Source organism: Peromyscus eremicus, chromosome 20 (assembly GCF_949786415.1).
Source record: "Peromyscus eremicus chromosome 20, PerEre_H2_v1, whole genome shotgun sequence".
NCBI classification, from domain to species: Eukaryota; Metazoa; Chordata; class Mammalia; order Rodentia; family Cricetidae; genus Peromyscus; species Peromyscus eremicus.
The window spans coordinates 59,987,803-60,013,711 of NC_081436.1; the positions used below are offsets into that span (position 1 = coordinate 59,987,803).

The 25,909-nt window shown below is 34.6% G+C and overlaps 1 protein-coding gene across 3 annotated transcripts in view; it reads right to left on the reverse strand.

The window, feature by feature from the left end:
• Positions 1 to 25,909, reverse strand: part of Rims2 (regulating synaptic membrane exocytosis 2) — a 473,841-nt gene that overhangs the window by 125,503 nt on the left and 322,429 nt on the right. For all 3 annotated transcript variants that reach the window (XM_059247963.1, XM_059247965.1, XM_059247962.1), the window contains one exon: positions 4,253 to 4,353. In XM_059247963.1, the coding sequence (XP_059103946.1) occupies positions 4,253 to 4,353 (101 nt within the window). The remainder of the gene's footprint in view (positions 1 to 4,252; positions 4,354 to 25,909) is intronic.

The following is a 25,909-nucleotide window of genomic DNA, read 5'->3' on the forward strand; positions in this document are numbered from 1 at the left end:
GAATTACATTGCTTTTTAATTGTGTGTAGTCAAATCAGAAAACTGCAGTGTAGGAGATATAACAGAAGAGAACAGCATGGTGATTTTGGAGAGATTTTTCCATAAAATTTCCTTTGAAAAGAACATTATTACAGAGAAATAATCTTTGAGATCCATTATATATTTTGTGCTAATGAGTTGTATGCTATTATTTGTAAAATAGTAAAACAAACAAACAAAAAAACAAAAAAAATCTTTCTATTTAATTGTTTTTTTTTCCTTTTTGGTTTTTTGAGACAGGGTTTTTCTGTGTAGCTTTGGTGCCTGTCCTGGATTTCGCTTTGTAGACTAGGCTGGCCTCGAACTCACAGAGATCTGCCTGCCTCTGCCTCCCAAGTGCTGGGATTAAAGGCGTGCGCCACTGCTGCCCAGCTACTTAATTGTTTTTAAAATTATCCATGATGCCAAATATAGCTAATTCAAAAATAAACATTATATATTTAAATATTATATACTTTTTCATGCTATTTGATACTTAATTATGAAGAATTATGCTAATTTATTATATCATATAAATTACAGGTCAATTATCATTTATACTGCTAAGTTTCACAGACAAATTACATGTTTCTGAGCCAATGAGAGAACACTGATTTTGAAGAAGAGAAGTAAGTTAATCAATAAATCACTGCCAAGAATGGAAGGGTGAATCACATTCAAGACGGGAGAAAATTCAAAACCCGAGAAGCACGTGGACTGCAATGCCATATTCTTCTTTGAGGAAAATCCTTGAGAAAAACAGAAATCACATGTGCATATTCCTTTATAGTCTTATCCAAAATACTTCCTGCTTCTGGTTTCTGAGAATACATAAAATGTTTCTAGAAAGACTTGCTTAGCAGGATGCCTTTAAAGAGAAACACTAAGGAGGGTTGGTTAGTCCTGTGAGTTTATCAAGAGTTATTTAGAATTATCCATACTGAAGACTTGAGAAACCCTGAGAGGGGCTAACAAGGTAGATGCTACGGATTTTACAAACCAGTCTAATATTTAATACAATTCAACACAGAACTTCATGATACCATCACTGACACTCCAGGATTATAGCTAAAAGTGTAGCAGGTGCTTTATATGTGTAAAGCTTTGGGTTTCAGGTCAGTTATCTGAGAACTGAAAACCTGGGTTAGCTGTAGTACCATTTCCCATGACTCAGTGGGTGACTGACATTCATGTGCTAACCACCCTATGCTTTTTAATAAAGCTCACCTAACCTTTTTCTGTAACAGTATGTAACCCAATTTCTATTTTATAAGGTATTTCCTCCTCTCTATTTTATAATACTAGATAACCTAATTTCTTATATTTTAGAACAGTAAATTATTTAACCTTTCTTTATTATATCTAGCAGTAGATATCCCTTCTTTTCTATATTTGGTGACAGGATACCAAAGATTCTATTATTTTAACGTAAAAATCTAACTTTATATGTTTTATAACAATTGATTACCTAACTTTCAATACTTCACTATGAAAGTTCCTTTCTATTACGAATAATGCTGATATGAACATAGTTGAGCATATTTCCTTGCGGTAAGATTGAGGATTCCTTGGTATATGCCCAAGAGTGGTATAACTGGGTCTTCAGGTAGACTTCTTCCCAATTTTCTGAGAAACCGCCATACTGATTTCCAGAGTGGTTGTACAAGTTTGCATTCCCACCAACAGTGGAGGAGTGTTCCCCTTGCATCACATCCTCTCCAACATAAGCTTGCACAGCCTTGGTGCAGTGGGAAGGGGCTTGGACCTGCCTAGGCTCAGTGTGCTGGGCTCTGCTGACTCCCCTTGGGAGACCTCGATTTGGGGGATGTAGGGATGTGGGGTGGCTTGGGAAAGAGGACTAGGGGGTGGCAGGAGGGAGAAGGGGGGAATCTGTGGATAGCATGTGGAGTGAATAGAAAATTTCTTAATAAAGAAAAATGAAAGAAAAAAGTTCCTTTATTAGATTAGTTTTTTTTTGGGGGAAACTGGATATAACATATTAAAATACATTATCCAATAGTAGTTTTTGTAAGTGGTACATAAAGAAAATCAAAATAGGTAAATAAAGACTGGAGGCATGAGGGTCTCTTATTAAAAAGAAAACATGATTCTTAAAATTGTGGTCTAAGAAGCTATTAATATGGAAACTAAACATAACTTAATCTTGACTGAAAAAACATACTCTATAATTTTTCTTTGACCTTTAAGAGAGAAAGATGACCTAGAGATGACGGGAGCCAGGGCACCAAGGTTAACCTAGAGATACTAGGAGACAGGGCATCAAGGTTAACCTAGAGATACTAGGAGACAGGGCATCAAGGTTAACCTAGAGATACTAGGAGACAGGGCACCAAGGTTAACCTAGAGATGACGGGAGCCAGGGCACCAAGGTTAACCTAGAGATACTAGGAGACAGGGCATCAAGGTTAACCTAGAGATACTAGGAGACAGGGCATCAAGGTTAACCTAGAGATGACGGGAGCCAGGGCACCAAGCACAGTTCCACATTTGGAAACAAGTACAGCTGTACCTTAGTGACTGGATTATAGTTTGGAGTGAGCAGAGAACAGAATCCTAGCCCCAGAAAAAGTAATTTTTTTGTTATTTTTGTTATGCTCTGGTAGATTAGTCAAACTTCATATGAGGTCTTACAAAATGTAAGATAATTTACCCTCAAAATAAAGAATCCAATTTTCATTATCATTCATCTCTGGCTTCTAGCCAACTATTTCCACTACAAAAACTAAATTTCAGAATCGCTTCACATTAAAGCAACAGTTTTAAAACTTTAGTCTATGTCAGAATCATCTAATGGAGACTTCACAGGTGTGAAGAATGCAGAGAATTGTATTTCTAAAATGTCCCCAGGTGCATGGATGTCAGTGCTCTGGGATTATACTATGAAATTATCTTGTTCGGTATAATTAGTTCTTTATTAGTACTCCAGCTTTTTCCAAACCTAAAATGTTTAGTGTCAAAGGTTATAAAATTGGGGGCTCTAAACATTCAGTTATCAAAGAGTGGTGAGGACTTCAAATTTATGTTTTGGAAAACAAAAACTCTTAGCCATACCGATAGCATCTCTTTGCTCCAAGACTCTGAAATAAACTTGTAAGGTATTTCAAATAAGAACCATTGCTACTGCTTCTAGAGGACTTGCTTATTTATTTATTTGTTTGTTTGTTTATTTATTTAGTGTTTATGGCTTTGAAACAAGGTCTCACTGTGTAGCCTTGGTTGGCCTGGAACTCACTTTGTAGACCAGGCTGGCCATGAACTCACATAGATCTGCCTGCCTCTGTTTTTCCAGTGCTGGGATTAGGACTTATTTTTTTATTATATGACTGATGCAGCTCATTCAACCAACCATGCTTCTAACCATGCTTCTGCCTTTTCTTGCTTCCTTGATTGATTTATTTTTTTGTTTGTTTTATAAATAGTGCTAATGATTGTGTCCAGGGCATCCTACCTTCTAGGCAAGTGTCCTGCCAGTCGGGTGAGCCCCATCCCCTCGCTGCCTGTTAGGATGCCACACTGCACATCTGGCTCACTACATCTCGAGCTACCTTTCCCTTACATTGTCCTGGCTTTTATTTTTCATGACACTCTTTTCTAAAATGATGATATTATTGAGAATATTATATGTAATGATCATAGTAGACAGGATACTCATGCTATACAATAATATGATCCTAAAATGCCTTTAAGAATATAAAGGCAATGAAGAATAAGATAAACAATACTCTTAATTTTCTTCCTGGCTAGACCTCTTATCTCAATTTATATCCAGAAGATAATTTAAAAATATATTTGCCAAATCACCTTTTGAACCTTCCAAGCATATGTTTGCTTCCATAACTTAGTAATAAATCAGATTTAATTAGAATACCAAAGTAGTAAAAGAGAAAAAGATGTATTAAAAAACACACAGGATGATAATGGAAGATTTCCCTAAACATTTTTGAAGGGATACAAATTTTATAAAATAAAAAAAATCTAAAAGCTTTGGTCTTTAGGTCTTTAACTTTATATGTTATATAATAATGTGTGTCTAATAAGGAGAAGTATATTCCTAAGAGCTGGTACACAAACAATTATACATTTTAGCATTTAATATCACTGGGCCATTACATTATATGTTTGTGTCTGACTTAACTATAGTCAGTCATTTAAAAGAATCTAGCGGCTTCATATGATTGCTATTTTACAACTTTTAAAAAGAAAATTGTCTTGCCTTCGAACGGTAATCTTGTTCCAGTCTGGGATCTGATCCGGCTACCTGTTTGTATTTGTTAATTTTCATTTGGCGATTTCTCTCCTCTATATCCATAGCACCTATCAAGTAGAAAAAAAACCCATAAAATTAATGTTCAGTTCTTACTTCTAAATCCTAATTAGGATGTATAAAAGAAGAAATGTGAGACTGATCTGTTGTTTTCACTCCAAGTAGGAGATATAAATTAAATGTAGTATTGTCTTTATTTTAAGTTAAACTATGCATTTTGGTAAATAAAAGCATGACTATTAAAAATAATAATTTCAATCTGAATAAAATATACTTGGATTAAAAGAGAAGACAACTAGATTAAAAACCACTGGCTCATCTGTGCCCAGAAGAATATATTTGATAGTACACAAATTTGGCACAAGAACTTTGGCTCTTAATTCATCATGTCAATCTAATTGGTTTGCAACTGGTTTCTAACAGTTTTCTAATGCAATTTAAAACTGCACTTTTAAACTATTGTCATAAAATTAGGTTTCTTGTTAAAGAAAGTTTTCCTAGAATACATTATAAATCTAGTTATCAGGAATTTTTAAATTTGAAATTTATATAACTAAAATTAAAAAGTGTTTATGGAATACACTTTTGATGATACCATGCTGGTAAATATACAAAATACTACTGAAATTGACTAAAAATAGAACATAAAAAATGAGAAAAATGAATGATAAGCCTATTAAAAGAGGAGATCAGTATCCTCAGTAACTGTTACTACCTCCAAATAAATCAATTTTAGATCGGTTTTTAAACTCTGATTTGAATTAAAAACCAAATTAATTTAACCAACCCTAGCAAATATAAAAGAAACATACTAAAAGTATATGATTTCCATAAAGAGAATTCATGGGAAGATCATTTTTCTTAAACATATACATTGAAAAGCACAAAAGAGGAAATGAGTTTAATGGACTCCCTGGTGGCTATAGAACACTGTCATGTAAATTTGTAAGCATTATGCATGTAGACAGAAATGTAAACACACAAATACATACATACCCTTTGCTCAAGATCGTAACTTTAAAGCTGAAGTAAAGATATCTAGACAAAAATGTACCCATCAAAATAAGCATCTAATACTTACCTGATCCAAAAAAATAATAACAATATAAATGGGACTGAAAATGTAGCAACATTATTAGCAGTTACAGAATCCTCTCCTCAGTCAATGTTTTAATTATTTTAAAATACTACTTATGCTCTGTAAAAATTTCATTATACATCAGATAAGTCTTGCTAATAACAAATTTTAAGTGAAGACTGGGGAACACAATTTTCTAGAAAGATTAACAAATTCTTGGGTAAAAGTATACATAAAGAATTAAATTATATGACCTCTAAATATGTCATCAAATTGCTGTTGTGCTATGAGACAGGTTTAGGTGGACCTTAAACTTCTGTCTCAGACTCCCAAGTGACGGGATTACTCCTGTTTTTATTCCATCAAACTTAGATCAATTATTCAGTAAGTAGCCAAAAAACTCTTAAAATAGTCATGTTTAAATAACAGTATAACTGACTCCATATAAAATTTAAGATTGCAGAATAAACTGAATGATATATTAAAATATATTAATACCTGTGACATGAAATATAGTCAAGTCAATATAATACCCGTTAGTCCATTAAACTACACCTGTAAAATTGTTCATAGCTCAAGAAGTACTCAGACATAAAACAAATTTATTTCAAAACAGCAAAAAAATAAAATTAGCCCTGGATGAAAAAAAAATATGTGTAATGAAAATATGTTATTAGCTAAATATTGTTTGGGAAAAGTCTTTTAAAAAGTTTCATGCTGCTATCACAATAGTAAAATAGAATGTTAAATACAAATAATACCAATTGACAAGAAAATTTAAGCACACATAGACATAGATAAAAAATATATACACATAAACATAAGCCTTTTCTAATACTTAGACTTTTGGAATGGGAAACTTCTATGACAGCTACATGTAGTCCTGAATACTAGGAAGTAATGTGACAACAGGGAGGAAGAGCAAACTTTTCATATAAAGACCCAATAATAATATACACTGTAGGTTTGTGGGTGTGGGTGTGGGTGTGTACACGCATGCGTACATGTATGTGCCTCCACGTGTGGGTACTTGGTCCTGCAGTGGTGTCCTCGTTTGTGTGAGTGCATGAGTGTGTGTGCATGTCTAGATCACAGGACCAGTTGAGGGGACACTGTACACCCTGCGCTTTTGAGATGGGGTCTCTCACTGGCCTGAACCCATTATTAAGTTAGGCTGCCAGGTCAGCGAACCCCGGGGATCTGCCTGCCTCTGGCTGTTCAATGATGAGGATATTGATTGGGATATCCACAGGGCACCATTCCCGGCTTCTGTCCTTTTCCCCTGGGTGACAGGTATGAAACTCAGAGCCTCACACCTTCAGAGCAGGCAGTTTGGGGCAGGAGCTGTCTCCTCATTCCTCACTAGCGGTTCTTTTGCTGGTGTGCAAACTTTAACTTGGCTGCAAGTCTGCCGTGGCCTGAAGAAAGCAGCCATAGGCAATATTTACACAAATGACTGTGGCTGTGTTCTTTAACAAACCCACAGTGAACAACATACTAAAGGTGAGAAAATGAGAGCAGGTCCTCTGAAATCAAGGGGAAGACTGTCCATTCTCATCAGTCCTACCCAATACATCAAATAAACATCAATGAAATATTACCACAATCATTAGGCAAGAGAAAGAAACAGAACACAGCAAAAAGAGCCACATCTCTTCGCAGACTGTCTGATACTGCCTGTGAGAAACCACCAAGACTCCAGCAAGACTCTCAGAACTGATAAACCCAGCAAAGCAACAAGAAACAAAATCAACATTAAAAATTAATAGATTTTCTATGTAACAATTACATTTGCAATAGCATTAGGAGATTAAAATAGAATAACTAGGGATGAAAGTATCAAGGAAATGAAAGGTTGCTACAATCTATAATATGAAAACTTTCTATGTTTATGTATTGGGAGAATTAGTACTATTAAAATAGCCATAGCACCAGAAACAAAAACCCTGCAAATTCAACGCAATCCCCAAGAAAATACCAGTGGAATACTTCACAGAGCGAGAAAGTAAACAAACAAGCAAACAAACAAAAAAGCTGAAATTCAACCATAAGTAAAAGAAACCTCAAAATTCACCAAAGCAAGCGCAAGCAAGAAAACCAATGGCGAATGCATGACAATACCTGATTACAAAATGCACTCATAGTTAATAGAGATAGCTTAACTACTTGATAAAGACAGACATGGAAACCCACGGAATAGAAAACTCACAACTAAATCAATGCAGCAGCAGCTGAGTCTTGACAAGATCCCCCAATACACAGCAGACAAACAAACAGTGCTGAGGAAACTGGACATTGACATGGAGATTGAAACTAAACCCATACCTCTCAAATTTTATAAATACCAGCGGAAAATGCATCATGGACCTTTATGAAAGACTTGAAACTAATAGTTGAAAAAAACAAGAGAACTCGTCAAGATTATAGCAAGGATTTCCTGAATAGGACTCCAATATCCTAGGGAACAAAAGCAAGAATTTAAATATTGGATTATATAAACTTTCCAACTTCTTCACAGCAAACAATCAACAGAATGAATGGACAACTTAATTGTCTTTGCCAGATATTTGTCTAACAGCATTAACGCACAGAATGCACAAAGAAATCAATAAACTTCCTTAAAGATTTGTTTCTAAGCATGTGCATATTTGTGTGCATGTCTGTGCATGGAAAAACAAGTACCCAGGGAAGCCAGAAGTTAGCATCACATCCCCTAGAGCTGGAGTTACAACTGGTTGTGGGTTCTGGAAAGTGGACTCTGGTTAACCACTAAGCCATGTATCAAGCTCTCTAATACACTTTTAACAACAAAGAAGAGTAATCAATCAAAAATGGAAAAATGATCTGAACAAACACTTTAAAAAAAGGACAAACGAAAAAGCAAAAATAAAAATATAAGTGGCTAATAAATAAATGAAATATGCTTACACTTTAGCCACCAGAGAGATAAAAATCATAACTACACTGAATTTTTTTTCACAACAGTGAGAATGAATGGCTGTTACATTATTATTATTATTATTATTATTATTATTATTATTATTATTGTTGTTGTTGTTTTAAGGAGAGGGTAAGAAATGTTGGTGAGCCAGGCAGTGGTGGTGTGCACCTTTAATCCCAGCACTCGGGAGGCAGAGGCAGGCGGATCTCTGTGAGTTCGAGGCCAGCTTGGGCTACAGAGTGAGTTCCAGGAAAGGCGCAAAGCTATACAGAGAAACTCTGTCTCGAAAACAAAACAAAACAAAACAAAAATGCTGGTGAAGACATAGGGAGAAAGGAATCCTAACACATAATTGGTGGGAAAGTTAACACTGCCACTATGGAAAATAGTATAGGAGTTATTTTTAAAAACAAAACAAAACAACACCAAAACCCCCAAGAAAACTAGAGTATGACTCAGTTACACTACTGGTGGGTATTTAGTTGAAGGAAATGAGGCTCAAACATAAAGTTTATTGTGTCCCATTAGGCAAGTTGTGGAATTAAACTGGGCACCTTGTCAACAAATGAACAATAAAAAAACATGGAACATATACATAATAGCATATATTCAGCTAAAAAAATGAAATCATGTCATTTATAGAAAATGGATGGGAGGGTATTATGTTAAGCAAAATATATTACATAATCCAGATCTCAGAAAAACAAGTATCACATGATTTCTTTCATCAATGAAGCTTAAAGAAAAACAAAAATTAAAAAAAAAATAAAGATGATCCAAAAGAGGAGGGCCTATAAAGGAAGGAGAAAGTAGAGAGAGGGAAGAGAAAGGAAAAGGGGCAGATGGGGTGAAGAGATAATCAAAGCCCAGTGTCCCACGTATGGAAGCCACGGGCAAAATGAACTAATCTGCATAACTAACAACATTTATGACTGAAAAACCTTACATTTATAAAACAAGTATGGTACAAGATTTAGGTCTTGGCATATTGGTTTAATTTTATGTACAAAAGGGCCTTTCTCATTAGTAATGATCAAAAAATTGTACAGGATCTGAGCTGGGAAGATAGCTTAACTGGTTATATCCTTGACCTGCAAACAAGTGGACCTGGGTTCCATGCACAGAGTTCAGCTCAGAAGGAAATCCATGCGTGGTGGTGCACACTGGCAATTCCAGCGTTGGGGAAGTAAAGACAGGTGAATAACTTGGACTCAATGGCCAGCCAGCTGAATTTAGTAAGTTCCAGGCCAATGAGAAACTCTGTGTTAAAAAAAATGAGGTGAATGAAGCCTGGGGAGCAACAACCAAGGCTAACCTCTGGTCTCCACACAGATGCACATATGTGCATGTGAATACACATATATACACTCAAACTATATGATTAGATTTGTGTACTATTATTTATATTTAACAGACCACTACAAGCCCTAAGAATAATAATAATCTACATTCACTATATTTAACTATAGCTATCAAATTTCCAATCTCCAGGCTAACTCTTCCTTCCAAATAATCACCACTTATAGAATGTACCCAAGGAAAAACTTCTGATTCTAGCCATAAACAATAAATCTCAATGGATCACATTAGCTAACATGCTTGAATAAATAACCCCTCAACTAGTAACTTTGAAATCTAGGAGAATATGCTGTGGGACAAATGAACACCATACCATAATCAATATGCCTTATAGGAAGTCTTGGAGAGGAAGAGTCACTGATAAAGAAACTTGCCATAAAGAATTCCCCACTGTTAGGTTTCAAACTCTGGACAAAAGGCTGAGGTGCCTATTTACTATATCAAAGCGGACCCTGGCCTCCAGCTTCTTCCAGCTTCCCTCAGTCTCTATGTGTTACAGGGACCTCTGGGCTGGCATACCCCGCCCCCTACTGCTGTGGGATGTTCTGTATGCTATGAACGTGTGTTGCTCTGATTGGTTGATAATTAAAATGCCAGGCAGAAAGCATAGGTGGGATGAGCAGAGAAGGAGAATTCTGGGAAGAGAAAGGCTGAGTCAGGAGAAGCCAGCCCACCATCCAGGGAGCAGCATGTAATGGCACACAGGTAAAGCCATGGAATCCTTGTCGACACATAGATTAACATAAATCGGCTGAGTTTAAGTGTAAGGGCTAGTCAGTAGTTAGCTTGAGCTAATGGCCAAGCAGTTTTAATTAATATTAAGCCTCTGTGTGATTAATTTATAAAAGGCTGCGGGACTGTGAGTGAGAGATTTGTCCTGACCTCGGGTCAGGGGGGACACAGAAAAACTTCAGCTACACCCTACCCTAAACTTCTCCAGCCAAAGGGCTGGGCTGCCTTTCCCCCAGCCGTCCTACCCTATGTGATCCAACCATTTTGTTCCCTCGACTCTACTTCCTTTTGGGCCTCCTGGCTGCTGCTCTTGGTTCCCCTCTTCCCTCCCCACCATCCTCACATGGCTCAGGGTCACGTCCACTCCCCACTCTCCCCACTCTCCCGACGCCCCTGTCTCTGCCTAGTTTCCCTTTTATCTGTAACAAGCTTTCTCCTCCATCACACTTAGCTATAGTCACGCCCTTTCCTTTCCTTTTTTCATTTACTCATCAGCAAATAAATTGTTCTTTGTTGGACTTTTACCCAATCAAAGGAAAGTAATCCAGAAATAATATTTTTGTTTCATCCAAATTTAACCTTTTCCCCCCACTTCCCCTTCTTGGAATGAAAAACAATTTATGGCCGGGCGGTGGTGGCGCAGTTCGAGGCCAGCCTGGGCTACCGAGTGAGTTCCAGGAAAGGCGCAAAGCTACACAGAGAAACCCTGTCTCGAAAAACCAAAAAAAAAAAAAAAAAAAAAAAAAGAAAAACAATTTATAAGATCAAGCCAAATGGAAAGGGAATTGATTGGACAAAGAATGGACCTTAAAGTTATATATAGGCAAGTAAAGATAGGTCAACCGATAAATTGGTAATAGATAGTTTTTGTCTTGTTTTGTTTGAGACAGGCTCTCATAACATAGCTCAAACTGGACTTGAACTCACAGTCCTCCTGCTGCAGCCTCCTGTGAGTTATTATTCTAGTAATGTGCTTTCAGCTCCATCTCTGCTCATTTTACAAAAGAAAACTGTGACACAGTAAATTTCTGTTTCAGTTTGCCTCTATAACACGGCAGGTAACTAACACAGCATATGCAAATGTCTGAGCAGTTCAAGTCTTAGACTTGTTAACAATGCTAATATTGACCTGTATTATAACAAATGCAAACAAAAAATCATTCCCCCAAATTATTGTGATATGATTACTACTCATATTGGTTTCCTTTATATTTTTGATTCCAACATTTTAAGAGTCTTATGAGCTTTTGGTTATAAAATAAAATTATATTATCCAAGGCTTTAAATCATAATTTAAATCAATAATGACAACACTATCTCAAACAAAAGACATATAGAAGAAGATAAACATATGGGGGTTTGAATTGGGAAAACATATAGAGAAAAGAAAATGTTTGCTACTTAAATTAAGGACATATTGTTAAATTAAATGATAGTAAACCCTAAACGTGATGCTTCCAATGCAGTAACAATTTCTTTCCAAATATACATGTTGACCTCCTAAAACATAATCATATATTTGGGTCACGAGCTGGGTTAAACTAGTAACATTTATGCAGCCATACTGTAAATAAGGATAAAGAAGCAGAGGAGAGCTTTAGGGGGTGTAGACACTAATTTTGAATCACAACATACACAAAAAGAAAAAATAAAATTTATATATTTTATTCATGGTGTCTAAATAAACATTTCACAAACTGGCATTCAAATATGTAATCAAACTTCGGATCGTCATTAGTTGGAAAGTTATTTACAACGGCAAAAGGAGATATTTACAAGTATGGGTTTTAAACCTTACTCATGCCCAGCCACCAACTTGTGCCTCTTTTCCCAAGTTGCTAATTGGTCAAAGACATAAGAACCACAAAGAAGAATGCCATGCTGTTTAACCCTACTTCAGACACTGAAGGAATGATCCACAAACAGGGAAACCTAAAAAATGGATAGTAATAATGAAGAATAAAACTCAGCTGAGGTCACTCTGAAGAGAAAGAAATTGGAGGACGAGATGAGTAGGTATCAGGCAGCTAACTTCATCTGGATGGAATATAACCTCCCAGTAGCTCCTATATGAATACAAGTTACACCGAGGAACCTAAAGAGAGCTTGAAAGTAGATTGAAGTGGTCTTCACTTACAATCTCCACATTCTTGTCTTATCCTCATCTCAACCCTCTAGTCTGTTTTCTCTATGTCATCCTTTGCATGCTGGACCCATTTTTGGCTTTTAAATGTGTCACAGGTATTCTGTAAGGTTAAGAGTGTGTTGGGATGGGAGACAGGAATATTTCATTCTAAATTCCTCAGACAGCTTAGGTATTTATCTGGTCAAAATGTTATACAAGAGAAACCTGCAAGCTTTAGCTACTGTCCTATCCTCAACATCTAGAGGCCTACTAAAGGAATGTTTTGTAAACATTCCTTAAAAAAATGGATTGCAGGATGTGAAATCTAACAGCCCTAGATTAAGAATATTATGGATAATTTCTCTCTTATGCAAGTCAACTATGTTGTATTATAAATTTATTACGCCATTATAGTAACTAGGGAGTAACTTTAATGCAACATAATGAAGTGTGTTGGTCATATGGTTACTTTAAGATGAATTTTTAACTTTATTACATTTTTTATTCCTGTATTAATAGACATCATTAAGACATTAAATCTAGACTTGATTAGAACTATACAAAAATGTGTGGTTTTGGTCTATAATAATATTAAGAGGAAGCTTTAAATAGTTGAGGAACTCATGATTTAATTAATATTATATTTTGGCAATGGGTTTAGGATTTTATGACAAAATCTCTCCAACCTTATAATTATTATCCTTTGGTTATATAGTTAGAGATAAAAATTCAGATCACTGCTGAACAAGTGATCTCTCAATTTAGTTATGCCAAGACCCAGATTTCCGTAACTGTTAAAACAACTCATCTCCTACATGAGAAAACGAGTTGTTCCTAGTTTTTTGCTTATTTTTCCCTCTCCATGGTAGTTTTTGTTTTGGTTTATTGGGATTTATTTGTTTACTCTTGAAATGGAAAGTATTCCATCTTAGCTGGCCATTATTTTTATTCTTCTGTTAAATGAAAGTACACATGTGTGCATGCAAGCACATAAGTACAAATACACACAATTTTAATTTTAGAATTTTCTCTTTAAACAATCCTGGGAATGTCCATTATTCAAACATCTTACTTGGTAGTTGGTTAGAGATTACTGATGTATTAAATGCAATGTCAAAATTGTAATGTAAAATCTATGAGTTTGCTAATAATAAAGTAAGTAAAAAGTAGATATTTTTCTGAAAAATAAGCTTTTTGCATAATTTGAGCTAGATTATGAAAAGTACTTTTAATTTCCTTCAAATTACAAAAGTGATGGGGGGGAGGTGGGGGGACCTGGAGGGAAGCGGGAGAAGAGGAGGGAGGGGGAGCTATAGTTGGTATGTCAATTGAAAATCAATTTTTAAATAAAATAACATGTAAAAAAGGGGAAAAATTACAAAGGTGATGTCTCTAAAACAATACAATTCTTAATATTTAAATGACAACAAATCTAAGGATGTATATATGATTTAGCCAATGCCTCATTAAATGACATAATTTTCACACTACAAATATATCTTAGTGAACCTATTATATGTGAATTTAATTCTAAAAAGGTTAAAAAACAGTATTTCTTCTTTTTAAAAATTTTATTAGATTTATTTATTTAGTTATTTAGTTGCATGGGGGTAGGAGGGACATACAAAAACTACTGTATGCTGGGGAGTTCAGAGACAAATTGTTGGAGTTGGGTCTTCTCTTCTCATGATGTGGGTCCTGGATATGGGACATGAACCATCTGGCTTGGTGGCAATGCCTTTATCCACTGAACCATCTCACAAAAAACCCCACCAAAAGGTCCATGATTATTTTTAAGTTTCTGGATTTATATTGATCATACTAATTTTACTATTATTCTCATAATCACATTTTTATATTTCAAAAAAATCATGCTTCAATTAATATTCTTTTTGAATTATGATTTAAATGTTTTCCATATATTTACTTATCCCTGAATTTCTTATTTAAGGAAATGTCTATACATAACTTTCACTCACTTTTCTATTAAAGCTTTTCAAGTAACTTAGGTCCCAAGGTTCTCAATATTTTCTCTAAGCTGTAGCAAATGTGTTTTCCCAACATGCTGTGTTTTTACTTGTGATTTTGATAGTATGTTTACAGTGACCACACTAGTCAGTTCTCTAATTTCTTTGACTGTAGTTTTTAAGAAGGTGTTCTTTTTTTAGACTGATAAACTTTTATTCTCCTATGAATACATATAAATCTGAGCCAAGGGTTGTAGAACAGTGGTATAACATGTGCTCAGGATGTGTGAGGTCATGAGTTCAATACCCATGAACCCCATCCCCAAATATAATCATTCTGTTAAACTAGCTGGAGTTCATTACCAAAACTAAGTAGTGTTTGGGAGCCAGCCAAGCTCACCTTCCTAGCGAGTGGACTAAAATTACATCTCTCCGACTTCAACGCTGCTGTTCTATCCTACTCGGACATTGTTTCAGAAATGAGAAAGCTCAGGAGTGCAAGCACTGAAGCTGTGATGCAGTCTTATGTGACAATTACATTCTACACTAGCAGCTACCAACCAATACACCTGTGACATATATAATATGTATTATATATTATAATGATATATAAGTAATTAATAGCAATGTAAATAAGAATAATAAGTAATAATAAAAAATATATAAATAAAAAATAATTCCATATAACAGAAAGAATGGTTCCATATATTTTCCCACACATTTTGGGTTGAGCAATTATTAGGTTACAGTGACAAAGAAAATAAACTTCAACATCACTGAAGATGTGAGTCAAGGCTAATGAAGTTACTAACCTTTTACTGGTTAACACTTCAGTGAGCTTTAGAAAAGCATTAACCCATCTACCCTACCGCTGTAATCCACCATAAACTGCTAGTCACAAAACTTGCTGACAGTATTTCCTCTATCAGAGCTTCTGCTTGGCTCCTTCTCTGCTGATCGTTCTTTTGTTCATCGCTTTGGACAGAATGCACTAATCTTTACTTACCCCATGTTTACTGAGTTTGTCGAATCTAAACAATGAGGTAAGTACAGACCAAGACCTTGTTTGCAGCGTTATGACTGCATCAGAGTTGGAGAGCCTACACTTCACCAGGACAGACCTATCTCCCCACCACAGGGTTAAAACGTATGCCAAGAAAGACTTCAGATTACATTTACCGAATAACAAAACCTGTTTTCTAACACTATTGGAAGCCAATAAAACATTTTTCTCTATACATTTTTAAAATTTATGTTTTGGGAATTTTATACATGAGTATATCATTTCTAACTTTCCCTCTCTTTTCTTTAAATTCTAATTCATGTGCCTACTAGACACCACTTACTCTTCCATGGAGCACCGCCTTCGTTATCAGCTCTCTCTTCTCAGAATCTCTGAACTCTCCAGGAACGTTACTTCCACCCTCTGTCTGTTGCAATAAATCCTTTGATAACGTCTAAATGAACCTCTGGATTTTTTCCCTTAGAGTAGCATAATTTCCCCTTCTCATTTTGCCACTACAAATTATATAGAGCATTTCTTTCATCTACCCAATACTCATTTCCTTCTTAAAAAGTCCAATCTATTTTGTTTAAAAATCATGACCTTTGTTCTCTTGAGCTCCCTGCTTTGATTGGAGGCATTCTTAGCTTTCCTGGTGGACTCTGACATGCCATCCTTGTCTCTAACCTGCAGTGTGGTCCCAGCTTCTCAACAGAGGGTCCATTTCTCTTTTACCCAGAATGGAAAGCTGACCCTACAATACTAGCCGACAGAAAGTTGTTCCAAGGTTATAACATCGCACACACACACACACACACACACACACACCCCACACACACACACACTATGGTATGAGTGGGTAAGAGAGACAGAGCCCCAAAACAGTACCCTTATTTTCCAGGCCGGCATTTCTGCATCTCCTTGTTTACTTTTCTAATCCCATGTAAATCTCTTTGACGCTTATTCAATACCAAAGCAAATTTCACACATCTCTTCATCCATCATGGACCCTCAGTAACTTCAATCACCTATGTAAAGTTCTAGCATTAAAATATATTTGCCTTCCCAACTGCCATATATGTTCTACCTCAGAAACCCATTCCTGGTTCCTGGGACCAAACTTGCTCTCTTTACATTATCTGTAAATGTCTAACACACAAAAAATTAAATACCAGATTAAGCTCTGATAATAATCTCCTCTTTGATTTGTCTTCAGTATCATATTAAATTAGTTATTTCACCAAATCTTTTCTCCTTCAGAAATTTTTGGAAACCTGCGTTTACCATGACTTCATATGACTTTCCCTGCTCATTTCTCAGCACATTACTTAAGCTTGCCTTGTCATGAACCCTACATTCCTCCTTCTCTTCCACCTTCTTTTGTAACTCTTCGTCAGTGCATCTTGGATCCAATTCTATCAGAGCTGTGGCAGTAAGTCACAGAGTTTAAGGGAAACAATGCCATCATGAATCTAGGATCTCTGCATATCTGCTTGGTGAGCATCTTCTTCCAAGCCCCGAAGTAGCTGTTCTTTATAACTTCCCTACAGCACCAATATTGTTTCCCTGTTTCCACATCAATTTGAAACATACTTTATAGAAATAGCCAACATTTTCTAACTTTTAATATACAACTTGATATAACAAGTATTTTTGAACTAACCCCAATTCTGACAGACATGATCATATCATTTTTTGGGATTCTCATATAATAATAGTGTCTATAAGTAATTACTGCAGTTATTTGTTAGACAGAGTATGCAGCTGTTTTTGTTTGCCGTGGTCTTTCCAACATCCAGTATGGTCCTACAAGCATTTGTTAATGACAAAGAGTCAACCTCCAGCTCCTCCACGAAGTCCTCTATGTAAATCTGTTTAAAATCGATTTTACTTGAATTTGTAACTTTTTTGAACACAGTGTCCAAACCATCCATATTGGCATATTTACATAGCATATTATCCTCATCTATTAATTACTAAGTATTAGGAATCAGTAAATAAATTCAATAAACTTTCTTCATAGCCTGTGTTAGGTCTTTGGCATCCTCATATCCTAGAACAATGCTGGTCATGATATAACTAAAAAGCTTTTTTCAAGTTATGTAAAAATGGAACAAATCAAGTTTTAAGGGTAAAATAAGTTTGGGAGTAAATTATGATTAACTTATTAAATTAATCTAGCTGACTTTCTCCCATAAATACTCACATGTATACATATACGCATGTATGTACCTTTTACATCTGATTATTTTTCTAGTTATAGAAAAACAACATATACACATTATATGAAATTCACTATTTTACTTTTATCCATCAAATTGAAGCATCTGCTGTAAAAAGTTGGAATATACTTTTAAAACCTGAAAAATTAAATATTTTCATATATTAGAAAAGTGAAAATTTATGAAATGAGTAAAAAAATAGTAAGATGTTTCCAGGAAAAGTTAGATTATATGAAAAGAAAAACAAAGAAAATCAGTAGGAGAGACAGACCTGTGTATCTTTTCCTTGTGGAATCCACTTCTTCTGTGGTCACAGCATATAATGAACAGACATAGACAAAGGAGATGGGTGTGAGTGGATGAACTCAAAGGTAACGTGACACTGGAGGGAAGAGCCCCAAGTCATTGAGAGAAATCCTGTGCAGTCGTAGGGAAGATAACAGTCAAATGCACAGCATTAAAAAAGGCAAGAACTGATGGCAAAGAAGGCACGTAGCTACAGGTTAGCAGAAGGAGAAAAATAAAGTTAGTGCATAGAAGAGAACCTCAAATTTAGTTACTTAAGTACAGCCAATCTTGAATACTGACACTGAAGAAAAATACCATTAGTAAAAACAGACATATTATTTGTATGTCCACATTTTTTAGACATTGCTGAGTCAAATTAAAACCTGTGAAAATGTCTTCAATATTCAAGTATGTAAAGAAAGAATTTGAGTTATTTCATTAAAAAGAGCTGTGTCCCACCCAAACTGTGATGTTTCTCCAATTAATCAGGAAAAAAGTTTGTCTATCAGGCCAATATTTCATTAAATAATTTCACTCTAGTGAAATATTTAAATAAAAATTACAAATTACTACATAACTCATTATAAGCACAGTAGATGAAATATAAGGTTGTAGTTTATCACTGAACACTAAAATTGTCATTAATTTTGAGAAATTTCTTTTGACTATATTCCTTTATAATAAATAACTACTTACTCAGAAAATTCTTACAAATATCATAGTATAGATTGTTATTACAGTTTCTTTTAACATTTACCCTTGCAAACCACTATTGACTACAATGGATAAGGCATACATTTAAGAAATAATACTTTTCTAACTACTACTTGAGAAGTTGAAAAGATATTGGTTTATACAGCAATTTGAAATTAAGAAAAAAGTCAATGAAACTAAGCTTTCTAAGAAAATCTTTCAACATATTGGTGAGGTAGCGTTACCACAACTATCACAGTGAAATAACAACACAAAGTCATAATCTCCTATTGAAATCAAATCCTCTTTCCTGAATCCAATACACAGAATTCTTAAATACCACGCTATGTTCTAGATAAATTGAATTATGGATTTTGAGTTATTTATAAAGGAAAAAACATGTTGGAATACAAATATATTAGAGTTTTAAGTCCTGAGGTAATTAATTATTAAAACAAATGCTTCTTTTCATGGATGGCAAGAAAATGAAATCTTTCTATTACAAGAAAAGTACTAAAAAGTCTTAGAAAAGAAGAAAGAGAAACAACTGGAAAAGGAATGACATTTGATACCTAGCAATGTTTTCTTTATTGTGTAAGCATATTTTCATGTATAAAATCGGACACTCCTCACAATTGTATTTCAAACTAGAGGCCCCTAACATGATTGAACACAAGAAAAAACAATCCGTGCCCTTCTGAAACGTACCCATGTACATGTATGTCAAAGAGCTGCAAGCTGTATGCCCCTTTCCATTCCCATTTCACCCATATTGTGAAGGTAATGTAAAAAGTTAGATATAGTAATAGCATAGGCCCATGCTGGAGTCTGTCTGTCACATTATTATTCTTTGATATGACATTTTTATAAACATTAGCAACAATGCTAAAATAGTTAAAAGGATAACATGTTAAAAATTAATTGGTAAGAATTGGAAGATTGTTTACAGATACAACATCTCATTTTTTTTTTTTTGTAGAAAACATGAATTGCAATTAATTAAGCTTCCTTTTCTTCTAAGCATTTTCCTGCACACTGGATTAATTGATATGGTTAGCATACTATACACTGTTTTGTAAATGACAATTTCTTCTCAGTTTCACCATCAGTATAGTAAATAGCGGAGACATAGAGAGCTCAAGTGAACTTACCCCAAATCACAAAACAAGTACAGCGGCATGATCAGTAACAGAACAAATGTTTTCCTCATTACCGGGCTAATTTTCTACTCAATGCTATCTGACCCAAGAACTTGTGAGACAAGATATCAAACAATGAAGAAACAAAGAACCAGTCCTCTCACCGTGAGACCTGAACTGGACATTTAGTAAAAGAATTTCACATCACAAATGTTCAAGTAGCCCAGGATGCTTTCATTTTATGAGATCGGTCAGGACCTACATTCTCAGAGACAATTATTTAATACAAATTTTGTATTATTCATAAAAGGAACAAAAAAGATCTATCTTGACAATCTCACTACTGACAGGAAGTGTCCATTAAACCACTTTCATTATTTATGTATCTATGATACAGTGATGAACAGGTCAAAAGAGTACATATAAAATATAACTCAGGCAGACAGAGTCATCACACGAATCAGCAAACCTCCATGTACAATCAGTTCCCAGCTCTGTGGAAAGCTTTCTTGCCTTCCTTGGGGTTACAATTACAAATGTATTATGTGTTAAAACAGTCTCGTTTAAAAGAAACACTTAAAATCACAAATCAGTCTTCAGCGATATGAACTTTTGTCAAGCTAACAAACTGAAAGGTTCTGTACATGTATGGTGATGAAGAGCAGATGCCACTGTCCCCTTGAGTAAGCTGTGTGTCAGCTGCTAGGTCCCCATGTGCCAGTGTTCTTAATGAGTTATTAAAAAAAATGAAGTGGGGAGATGGTGTGAGGTAAGATGGAGAAGGAAATGGGTGGAATAAGTATAGTTTGTTGTATCCATGTGAGAAAGTCTTAACAATAAAGTAAATTTTTAAAAGTTTTGTGTATCCCCTCTACACTTCCCATTTCTGTAGCTTTCACTTGATCATCACCAGGACACAAATACTATCAGTGCTGTCAGTCAACGAGCAGTTACCACACCCCTCTACCACCAGCACACCAGGATCTTCATTTAACCATAATCTGTTAAGAGTGATCACAAACAGCAAAAAGTACCCTGTATTACAAGTGTGGACTTCTGTCACAGTTATGGCTACAACTCTGTTCTAGACTTAGCAAATACAAAGAGTTTATAACTATGTAAAAGTATCTTTCAAGAAATATTTTTAAATGTAAAAACCATCAAGCTGTAAATCAGAAAAGGACTTGAGTCTAACTCAAACAAAATATACACACATACATACTAAAAAAACTAGATACTTTGGCTAAATATTCAGATATTTTGGCTTTTACAATAAAAAAATCTACCATATATTATTTTAACAAACCATATTTGGTTCAGTTAAGACGTTGAAAATGTGCATATCAACCCCTGCTATGCAAAATTTTAAGCAAATCAAAATGTCTTTCCTTGTAAATGTTTTATATTCTCAAATTTCTACTGAACATATGTGAAAAATTCAAACAGACATCATAAGAAACTTTACTTTAAAAAGCAGATAGATAAGACCTGCAATTTTCACCACAGGCACTGAGTATCCTTCTAACGCTCTGTTGATGAGCTCACGATGTTCCCACTCATCACCACTCAGAGAAGCACATTACAGTTAGTACTGTTGCTGGAGGGACTGTACTTGAGTTAGCAGACATCCTTGAAGAACAAGTATTATATTCAAATATTTCCAACACAATGAAAAAGAAACATGAAGGGTTTAAGTTTTTTCGAGAGTAAAGCTAACAACAGAACGTGATTTTATTGATTCAGAGATTTACAATGACATCTGTAAGAGATGTATATTTCCAAAACAAGCCTGGATGAGTACACACTCAAGCAGGATGGTCTTAGAACAAGTCTGGAGGCACATAACTGGATTCTGGAGTTTGTATGAGGTCCTGAAACCAGGCCCTTGAGAATCAAGTGCTGGCTTTATTTATTTCTAAGTAAACTAAAAGCACTTAAATCTAAAGCTTATCTGTTCATTTGTATCTTATTAAACATTAACTTATTTGCCTTACAAAGGTTTTTCTATCAAGAAAAATAAATTAATTCTATCAAAGTCCATAAATTATCAGACAATATGTAAAAGTAACTAAGAATAGAATCCTAATTAATCTTCCCAGATTTAATGGATAAAATATCAAATTAGAAGACTAGTTTAGAATTATTCTTTAGATTGAATAAATTATAAAATCCTTTCAAGAAATCTCAAGGTATTCAAAACTAAAAAATAAGAACATAAAATATGAAAAATACCCAAGAAAAATTTCATGTGTAAATTTAATATAATAAATCACCCCAAATAGATAAATTTATAAAGTATAATTCTAAAGATAAATTGAAGAAAAATCCCTATCTTCATATTAGTTAGAAATTCTATAGGTGTTATGATACAGACACATTTATATTGGAAAAAGCCCAGCACTCAAAACATACAAGGCTAAAAGTAGAACTTACACAATTGCTAATGCCACGGCAACTGGCTGAGCCTAAGTGGGTACACTGAGTACTGTTGAGTCAGAAAGATAATATATACCACTCCAATATCGCATTTCATTAACTTGATTTAAAAAACAAAGAAACAGACACAAAGCAAGAAAAGGCCCATAGACTGATTTTCAGACAAGACAGCAAACAAGGGTACCAATGTGGTTTCAGAGTAATTATCATATATGAAGGCAATTCAAAAAGGTTCTTAGATATAACACACCTCACACATAGAAAGTGACAAATTAAGACTAATAACCCACTTATGGATAGTATTAATTTATCACCAAATATATTAGAAGTCACTAAAGGGCTATTTTCACACATTTTGAATGATTTAAATCCAAGACTATCTTTCAATGACTTTCTCATGTGAAAATCGATGAGCTTGTAGTATTTCCAAGCATTTATTAAATATGATGAAGTTACCCAGTTAGCTCTCTCAGCGCATTTCCTGTGTGGCAAACACAATATAAAGCTAAACTATTTTATGTAGAAATATGCTTATTTCTCAGAGGGCATTTCTATTTATTGTTAAGTGCAGATAAACTCACAAAGCAATATAAATCAAACAATTTAATATTTGTTTTCAATATTTAATAGCACTCATTGTGTTAGTAATGATCATAGCCCTCTTGTCTGCAATAGGATTGCTCATTGAGCCGGGTTGTGGTGGTACACACCTTTAATCCAAGCATTTGGGAGAGAGAGGCAGGCAGATCTCTGTGAGTTTGAGGCCAGCCTGGACTATAGAGTGAGTTCCTGGACAGCCTAGGATACACAGTGAAACACTGTCTCGAAAAACCAAACATAAAAAGATTGCTCATTGAAAAAATAAACAATATATTATCAATGATTATGAATCTTTCATTTATATTAAGAATATTTAGGGCTGGGCCTTGCCTAGCATATGTTGGACCTTACATTCAGAACTTTAAAAAAAAAAAAAGCTTCATTAAATTTACAGCCTAAACCAAACCTAATGGGATATGCTAAATAAGGAATATAAATGAGTAAACAGTAAATTCTGGGGATTAAATTTGTATTCAAATTGTTGTATTTTATACTCTCCAGATCTGCAGCTATCTATCACATTAGATTTTGTTGTTTTGTTTTTGTTTTTTTGAGTCAGGGTTTCTAAGTGTAGCCCTGGCTATCTTGGAACTTACTCTGCAGACCAGGCTGGCCTCCAACTCACAGAGATCTGCCTGCCTCTGCCTCCCGAGTGCTGCACTATCGAGTGAAGTAAACCATTCCTTTCTGGTAGTATTGAAGAAATCTTACTCGGAAGTGTTACAAAATCTCTAAAGGGCTAAGAGTTGATGTTGTTCCACATTCACCCAAACATTTAGTTTCTAAATCTATATCATCAAATTAGTAATTTAGTCCTAAAGAGTTTATCACATTTATTGTTAACATACGTCCTAAAAATGGCAAAATTCCCAGCATTATAAATAATTTTTGTATAAATTTTCAGAGAAGGACAACTGAAAAGAAGAACACTATATATTCCTGATATGCCAAGAACTTCCCATCTCTCATTTAGGTTCATACACTCAGCAACTTTTTCTAATGCCACATTTTACCACAATCAATGTCTGATAGGGAATTCTGATAACTCATGAAAGATGATCTTTTAATTTTAGTGGATAAAGCCATATCTGAGAATTGATTTTAGATTTACCTAAAGACAAATTACTCCAAGCATGTCATCCATAAAATTTGGGATTATAACGTGCTGTTGAAAAGGAATCAGCACCAAATGGTAAGGTTTTATTTTCCTCCCATTATATCACTCTAAAGTCCCACATTAAAAATACCCTCTATATATCCATCTTGTCTTTTAAAATTATAAAAAAGTTTTGGTACATAAGTATTCAACATTTATTCTCTTTCCTTAGGATATTGCATAACTAATTCCTTAAATTTAGGGTTTGGATTTAGACAATCAATTGTCATAATATAGTAAAACTCACAAATGTCGAAACATAAAATTTAAATCATTATAATATATGAAGTAATCAGTAATTTTCTCCTTGTAAGTAGGTTTTGTTCAATTAAAGCATGTAGGTAATTATACATATATTTATGTATGGTATATACTCACATGTATGTATAGATATATACTCACATATATAAGTATGAATAAACTAAAAATATTTAAATTAATCTTTGAAATTTAGTGTTTGTAAGACTTAAGTTCTTGGCAAACATGCATGGCATTGTGATTTTGATACAGCAATAGAGATTTATATGGCCACAAACACTATGTATCAGGTATGATGCCAAATACTTGTTTTTGACCAAGGATAATCCACATTACATAACACAGCAAGGAGAATTATTCAATTTGTTTGTTTATAGTGGTAAATCTAGCACAGAATCTTATCAACAAAAGCAAGAGCTCTGCTACTGGACTAAATCTTTAGCTTGAGAGATGCTTTTAAGGGGTAGTTTTGAGTATATAAATCATAATATAAATTAATTTTACATTTGTATTTATATTTCAGTCACCTTAAACGTTTTAAGATAATTACTGTTTTCAAGTAAGCTGACTCTTCAGTTAAGAGATAACGAGCATAAGAATTCTATTTACAGCTCCAATGAACACATTTAAATTCTTCAAATGAATTTCATTTTATTGTACTTTCACTTGAATTTGGCATCTCTCCTGGCACGCTAGACTTACTATGTAATAAGCTTTCCCAAGCACTCTATTCTTCTTCATAGCTCCTGTCCTACTTACAGCATCCCAGCATCTACTTCCTAACACAATTGTGTATGTCACCAGACATGGGCCCTTTGTCTCTCCTGTGTCCTCATCAGCCTTAAAGTTAGCACACAATGGGATGGTAATAAATATTCGTGAATGAACTATTTTAACTTATACTGATATATTTGAACTATAGGATCTTAAGCTCTGAGAAAAAAATAAGTCAACACATAAAAATACACTGTTATATTTTTGGTTGTGAGCCTAGCCTTTAATCCCAGCACTCGGGAGGCAGAGCCAGGCAGATCTCTGTGAGTTCGAGGCCAGCCTGGGCTACCAAGTGAGTCCCAGGAAAGGCGCAAAGCTACACAGAGAAACCTGTCTCGAAAAACCAAAAAAAACAAAAAAACAAAAAAAAAAAAACAAAAAAACAAAAAAACACTGTTATTGGTCCTACAGTCATTGAAAATAATCTATCTCATGAAAACGTCACTCAAATATTTTAAAATTGATAAAATCTTATTGTACACTCATGTTTCTAATTCTAAATTAAAGTACTTCTCATTATTGAACTGATCTTTACCATTTGCATTTCTTTCCTTTATTCCTCCTAAAATATGGGGGTGGGGTCTGCAAAAAAGTAAGAAAGAAGAAAGGAAAACAAAATACTTCAACACACTGGTAAAACCAATGATTGGAAGAGACACCCTTGGAACTCAACTGTTCCATCCTTTTTCTTTCATGTCATAGCCAGTAACTCTGACTCCAAAAGTTGCAAAGAAATCATTACAGTAGAGCTATCCATTGCCTAGCATTTGTAGAATAAAAATAGGAATGCATAAAAAGACAAAACTGAGTAACTGTACTGAGCTTTCTCAGTCTT